This window comes from Ursus americanus, chromosome 9 (assembly GCF_024610735.1).
Source record: "Ursus americanus isolate L20-20 chromosome 9, mUrsAme1.1.p, whole genome shotgun sequence".
Lineage (NCBI taxonomy): Eukaryota > Metazoa > Chordata > Mammalia > Carnivora > Ursidae > Ursus > Ursus americanus.
The window spans coordinates 47,820,434-47,827,465 of NC_142135.1; the positions used below are offsets into that span (position 1 = coordinate 47,820,434).

Consider the following 7,032-nt stretch of genomic DNA (forward strand, 5'->3'; position numbering starts at 1 on the left):
CCCAATTCAAAGACACTAAATGTGGGAGATAGCATTCTTCACCAGCTCTAGTTGAAAAATCTTTAGAGGAGGATTGTAATTATCAGCTCAACAAGGACCATTTAATGGGAGAAGAATGGTTCCCCGGAAAGGATGCTGAGCAGATAATGGAAGTTCTCTGGTGTGGGCATATCCTCTGAATGGTCATCTACATGTGGGAAAGGGAAGCACAGAGAAATGAAGTAACTTTTTCATTCATTCCACTTTTTCAATTCAAGGAACCAGAATTATACCTATCTTATTTGCGTCAATATCTGTGGTTAACTCAGGCCTGGTAAAAGGATCTGATGATTTTCTGTAGCTTTGGTTTTGTTTTGGTTTTGCCCCCACACATTATGGACATTTTATACTAGCGTTTTAAGTTGTTTTTTAAAAAGTCACTCGTAGAATACAAAATTTGAATAAACACATATTGACAGGTAATTATTCCTTTTTCCTCAATCTATCCCTCAATCTATTCAATATAAACACAATAACATGATTTACTGTAAAAGTGGCTCATCTTCCTATAAGCAGGCCAGTGGCTGATTTGGAGGAAAGAAAATTCGACCCAGGGCCAACCCACACAGGTCCTAGTTTGGTTTTGTCCATTACTACTATTGTGGACGCCAGCCAATGGCTTAAAATATGAGCCTAGGGGCGCCTGGGTGGCTCAGTCGTCAAGCGTCTGCCTTTGGCTCAGGGCATGATCCCGGTCGCTGGGATGGAGCCCCACATCAGGCTCCTCCACTGGGAGCCTGCTTCTTCCTCTCCCACTCCCCCTGCTTGTGTTCCCTCTCTCACTGGCTGTCTCTCTGTCAAATAAATAAATAAAATCTTAAAAAAAAAAAATGAGCCTCAGTAGTAGCGTCCTTGCATAAGGGGAGTGGTATTAAGGCCTTATTTTGAAACTTAGAGTGTGGGCTAAATTCTTGTAAGTAATAAACTGATACATGTTAGTACTTCAACATTCGTTTAAAATCTGGCTTTTCCTATGAACTCATCAAAATAAGTTGGGAAACACGTGAAAAATGTTACTTTAATGGAGAGGTCCTCTTGGCAGAATTGAGTCAATTTTCTAGAGAACTTAACTCAAACTGTCTTAATTGAGAAATACACACACAACCAGAAGGCAAAAAAATGTTAATCTTCTAAGTTTTTCTACGTTCCCTGATACTTGTTTTCTTTTTATATTTTCTTGTGCCTCTGCTGTGCTGTTAGCAATTCTCTTTTTGAAGCAAGGAAAAGAGAAAGCATTCCATCTTCTCGTTCATTACAAAAGTTCCTTCGAAGATTATAGCTCCAAACTCTCCCTGCCACGAGGTTCTCAGCACCGCCAGCCAAGCCTCGGACGCCATCCAGCGGTGCGCAGCGCCACCTCCTGGGAGCGTGGGGAGCGTGGGCAGAGCCAGCCACGAGTCTGCGGCTGAGGGCCGACTTGTGACAGACTTCACGGCTCAGAACCTCAGAAACGCCTCAGTGCTTTCTGTACACATACCTACCCGCCCGGGAAGTCCCGACTTCGCAGTATCTCCAAAGCCGTTCGCTGGCCGGAGCCGAGTACTTGTCCTCAATCCCGCCTAAGGTAAGGGATACTCTTGGGGCGGGATTTCCCATGGTGGGCGGAACTTCACCTTACGGGCGGGGCTTCGCTATGTTTAGAAGAAACATTAGATAGCTCTGTGGGCGGGGCTACATTACGAGGGTGGGAACCCGCTCAACAGCGGAATTACGTTCGGTGGGAGGGGCTTCGCCTGGTCTGGTCGGCGCTCTGTGGGTGGGACTCCGCTAGGTGGGTGGGGCTACGCCCGGTGGGCGTAACTAAGGCCTGTAGGAGAAGTTTTGACTGGCTCCTTTCTTCCCCGGAACTTCCTGAAGATCCTGTGCGTGTAGATGGCGTCACTTGGAGCGTGAGTTGCTGCACGAGGGTATTAAAGGTAATGAGGAGAGGTTAATAAATTTTCTGGCAGACTGGCGTGAAGTTTTCGGGGTTTAGAACAGGACTGGTGAGTCTCGTGCTAGTGAGGCCTGGAGGCTGAGCTCGGTCGCCCGCTGCCTCAGGCAACCGTGGTGGGCAGCGGTCCGGCTGGCCCAGGCCTGAAACCCGGGTGTCTTTTGGGCCTTCAGCCCTTGTCAGGGTACCAGTTTTTCGTTGTGTCTCTTGTCATCCCAATTTTCACGTTGCTGTCAGAGAATTTCAGTACTTTTCCACCCTCCAGGGTATTCCCTTCTCCACGAACCTTTCTCAGGTCCACAACTCTGGTGGACTTCTCCCTCTTGTGTCCATTTGTATGCTGCCTCTAGCAAGACAAACCATGTGACTGTGTTTGTATCACATACATGTATGTATATCACTTTTTGTATGTCTATCATTTTTATACCACACCTAGCACATCGTAAGTTATTAATGAGTACTAGATAAGTGATTAGATTTTGGTTACTATTGGAAGGATTTTAGATTATTTAATTGGGGGGATATGATGTGTATTTTCTACTTCCTCTGTAGTAATCATGAATTTCCTACTGTGTTCATGTTTAAGGAGGAGTACCATTGGTGTTTACAGGCATTGCCTAAGTAGTTTACTGAAGCTAGACATTGAAGGAGGATATAAATTTCAGTCAAGAGATACACGTTGAGCAAAGGAAAGAAAGGAGGAATATGCAAAGTGTTTTCAGAGAGCAGTTGGTAGACTAGGATGTGTGTGTTCAGAGAGGTAGCAGGAGATATGTTTGACATATTTATCCTAGATTTTGGGTTCTGACAATATACCAGGACAAAGCACACTGCCCCTAATGCATTGGAAGAGTCATTCAAAGTTTTTAATATTGGGGAGGTTCATCACATAGCACTAGGCATAGACTTGAATGCAGATGACTTGAGCCAGGGGTTGGCAATCTTTCTGCAAAGGGCCGGATAATAAATACTATTTGTTAAATAAATATTAGGCTTTGTGGGCCCCAATTGTAGCAGGAAGGTAGCCATAGACAATACATAATCAATGGACATAGCTGTGTTCTACTAAAACTTTATTTAGCTACAGGTGCTTGACCTAATATCGTCCTTTGGTATAGTTTGCCAATCTGTGGTCTAACCAAATGCACCTAGGGACTATAGCAGTAATCCAGTCCTGAACTAGTCAGTACTACATTATGCTTATGTATACATGAGAAGCCATATTACATAATGTTAGCTCTGGGTCTAGGCTCCCAGGTTTTGAATCCTGTCATTTCTTGATTACTAACAGTGTGACATTGGGCAAATTAGGGCAAATTAACCTCTTTGCATGAGTTTTATCTGTAAAATGGGGATAATAGTACCTCCCACAAAGCGTTATGCAGAGTAAATTAAAGCACATAAAATGTTCACAAAGTGCTTATACACATACTATAAGCTCAGTAAATCTTAACTATTAATATTTTTTAAATTTTCCTCATGTGCATTGTTAAAGCAGATTTGAGACATGTTTCTAAGGTAGGATTTATAGACTTAGTGCGTGTTTAGCTATAGAGCAAAGAAAATATGTAAAGTTTCAAGACAAGAGCCATTCACATAGAGATGATATTGTAGTTGCAAAAGTAATTTAAGGTAGGAAGTCAGGATTAAGGACCGATTTTGAAGAAGTGTACATAGGAGAAAAGTGAGGCAAGTAAAAATGAATGAAAAAGGAGGAAGGAGACAGGAGTCCATCCTAACGTATTATAGAAACCAGAATGGTATAGTAGTATGTAAACTAGCAGGATGAATGGTGATGGTTAACATTGGCAGATGCTGCAGAGAGCTGAGAAAGCAATTGTGTTGATAGTATTAATAAATTCAACTAGCAGAAATTAACATGGTACTTCCTATGGGCCAAGTGGGCCAAGTATTAGATATAAAAGAATTAAATACATACTCTGCACTCAAATAGCAGAAAACCTAGCAGTGATGAAAGACATGGAAGTAATTTACTACATGCAGCAACTTTAAAAATAATCAGGAATAAAATGGAATTTCTCAGACCAAATTGGTATCTTTAAAAACTAAAATTGATTTATAGTTCATAAATGTGGGCAGCTTAATTGAGCTCCTTTTCTTTTTTTCCCTAGACAATGGCCAAGAACAAACTAAGAGGGCAGAAGTCCAGGAATGTATTTCATATAGCCAGCCAAAAAAGCTTTAAGTCTAAAAACAAAGCAAAACCAGTTACCACTAATCTTAAGAAGGTGAGTATTAGTTAAGCATTCTGACTATTGTTGACAAACAAAGCATAGTTGTAAAGCCACTGGAAAACTGAATGTTATTATTTAAAATAGGTTCTTAGCCTTTCTCACAAAGGCAAGATGATTTTAAACATTTATTTTTTTTAATGAAAAAAATTTACCTATCTTGATGTAGATGTATGAAAAGAAAAAGGCACTTTAATTGCAAATGCGTGAGGTTCTAAAGAACAGTTTTGTTTGTTTTTAAAGATTTTATCCAAAGAACAGTTTTAAAAGCTTAATCAGAGCATAGAAATTATCAGAAACCGTGGTATGATAGAACTGTCAGAAATAGTTCTTATCTCTGAACTCCAATATATTCAAGAACCTCCTAACAGAAGCAGACATAAAATGCTGGTCAGCACCCAATCTTTTTCTCCTCAGTAATTATTATCTCCTTGAAGATATCTACAACTCAAACAAAAACCTATAAAATAAGATTCTTTCTTAAAATGCAAAATTCGAAAAGAAAGGAGTTTCTCTTTTTTGTGTTTTTTTTTTCCCAAAAAAATTGAGAAATGGGAAATTTCTTCAAGATTAAGTTGGTTCTTTAAGAAAATTCTTCAAGGAAATGTTTTCACATTTAAGTAGTAGGTGGAGTCAGCTCTCCAGGACTTAGTAATTGTAATAATAGTCATAGAAATATAGCATTTTATCTTTCAGTTTTCATGAACTATCTCAGTCAAGCTTTTTGATCAAGGATTTTTATGACTTAGTAAATGCTACAAAGAAAATAAAGCTAGGTGATATGATATGGGTAGGGAGTGACAATTTTACATAGGAGTGTCTTCAAAGTTGACATTGAAGCCAAGATCCAGATGATAAGGGGCAAGTAATCTAAAGTTCCGTTAAATGTTGGGAGCAGCGTATTCTAGGCAGAGACTAGCAAATGCAACGCCCCACGCTAGGGAAAAACAGGTATATTTAACTGAAAGGAGATCATTTTGTTCAAATAGGAGTACTAGAAGCTTTATGTACGCTAATGGGAAGATCTAAGAGAGGGAAATCTGGATAGGCGGGCTGGTTGGAGAAATTATCAAACAGTTTTCTCAGAAAGTGGCCTAACTTACTAGGTGGAGGTTTTAAGATTGCCAGGCACTATGGAAATGGTAAATTAAAGTTTGTGGTCATGAACTTAAAGTGAAGCCAGCCAGTCTGTCATGATTTCCTCCAGATTCAGTTTTAGGCTCAGAAAAAGCTGTCAGTTGAGTTTAACTAGGTTGCCAAGCAGGTTTGATTGAGGGAGAGAAGAGAAGGAAAGTTAAGAGAGTGTAAAGAAGTGATGGATTAAATAATGGCCATGGAATCTGTGCTGGCTAAAGGATAAAGGATATGAAAATGTGAAAAACAGTGACATTGGTGGGAGACGATTTGGGTAAGACTGAAGAATTGTTAATGTTAGCACACTAAGTGAACTAGAGGAACAGGAGGTGGTGCAGTTACAGGCGATGATGCAGCCAGAGGTGGTCCATGCAAGTGGATGGCTGAGGTAGGTGAGGAGGAAGAACCTTGAAGTGAGGACCTGAGGAGATTAGGAAACCATAGGATTAGATGTTTGTTGAAGCCCATTAACCAGGCATGAGAGAGGTCAGTGAGCCCAGGTTTGAGATTCTTCATGAGGGAGCAAGTAAATGTGTTGGCAGGTGATGGTAATGAGGAAAGAGGTGTCAGAATGTTCTGATGATGCATTAGGTTCAAAGGAGCTGAGTTTTTAAGGAGAAATGGTTTGAGAGCAGCAACAAGAATATCACCCCACCTCCTAGATTTAAGAGAGGAGTGCTGCAAGGGAAACTGTGTCAGGAAATTGGACGGGACTCCAATAAAGTAAGAAGGTCAGGGAAGGATTCAGAGATGGACTGTCAGAAGGAGAGTAAGCCATTTGATCCAGGTTCCTCGTTTTACAACGAGAGATGATAGTGCCATAGCCTAGGACTGTGCTCCTGTATTTTAGTGTGCCTGTACCAACTCTGCATATGAGGTATGTCCACATAATTCTTGTTTTTAAAAAACCAGAACCTTTTATCTAAAATTTCCCAGTAAGACCATAAGACCTTTTGTGTGAATTTACCCCACAAATGGGTAGGGTTGATGAATTTTTAGGTTTAACAAGGTTAAATTAAAGTTGGATATATTGTATCATTAATGGTTACAAGATTATAGATTAATGCCTTTTTTCTTTTTTAAAAGATAAACATTGTGAATGATGAAAAAGTTAACAGAGTGAATAAAGCTTTTGTAGATATACAAAAGGAACTTGCACATTTCTCAAAAGGCCTTTCCCTTGAACCTCTGCAGAAACAGCTGGTGAGTAGAAATCAGTTCCTTTTGTTATGGCTAATAAGTTAAACTCCAACTTTTTAAAGCCAGTAAGTTGAATGTACTATTTAGTATTTGGATCTCTACTGTACTTGGCCTTGTAGTATCTACAGCATGTTGAGTCATATTCAGACTCTAAAACATTGAGTCCAAATATGAGATTTTATTGTTTTACTTCCAAAGGTAGGACTAGAAGAAATTAAGTTAGATAATAGATTATACACAAGTCATTTTTGTTCACTGTTGTTATCTACATTTTAAAATATAGTATTTTTCTCCCTTCAGATTCCTCAGCAGTGTCATGAAAACGAACCAGTTAATGTTGATGAAGCAACAAGATTAATGGCTCAGTTGTAATACACGGGAGATACATCAAATACCCCAAAAAGACCAATAAATTAAATGTTTTATACAGTTTTATTTTTAAAAATCTTGTTAATGTACAGGCATTGGCACATT

The 7,032-nt window shown here is 39.6% G+C and overlaps 1 protein-coding gene across 1 annotated transcript; it reads left to right on the forward strand.

Moving 5' to 3' along the window:
- The first annotated feature begins 1,821 nt into the window (after nucleotides 1-1,821).
- Nucleotides 1,822-6,989, forward strand: RBIS (ribosomal biogenesis factor). Its single transcript, XM_045806044.2, has 4 exons — nucleotides 1,822-1,955; nucleotides 4,105-4,221; nucleotides 6,445-6,561; nucleotides 6,859-6,989. Exons 2-4 carry the CDS (start codon nucleotides 4,108-4,110, stop codon nucleotides 6,928-6,930), a joined length of 303 nt encoding a protein of 100 aa, XP_045662000.1. The 5' UTR covers nucleotides 1,822-1,955; nucleotides 4,105-4,107; the 3' UTR covers nucleotides 6,931-6,989.
- Nucleotides 6,990-7,032: the final 43 nt, after the last annotated feature.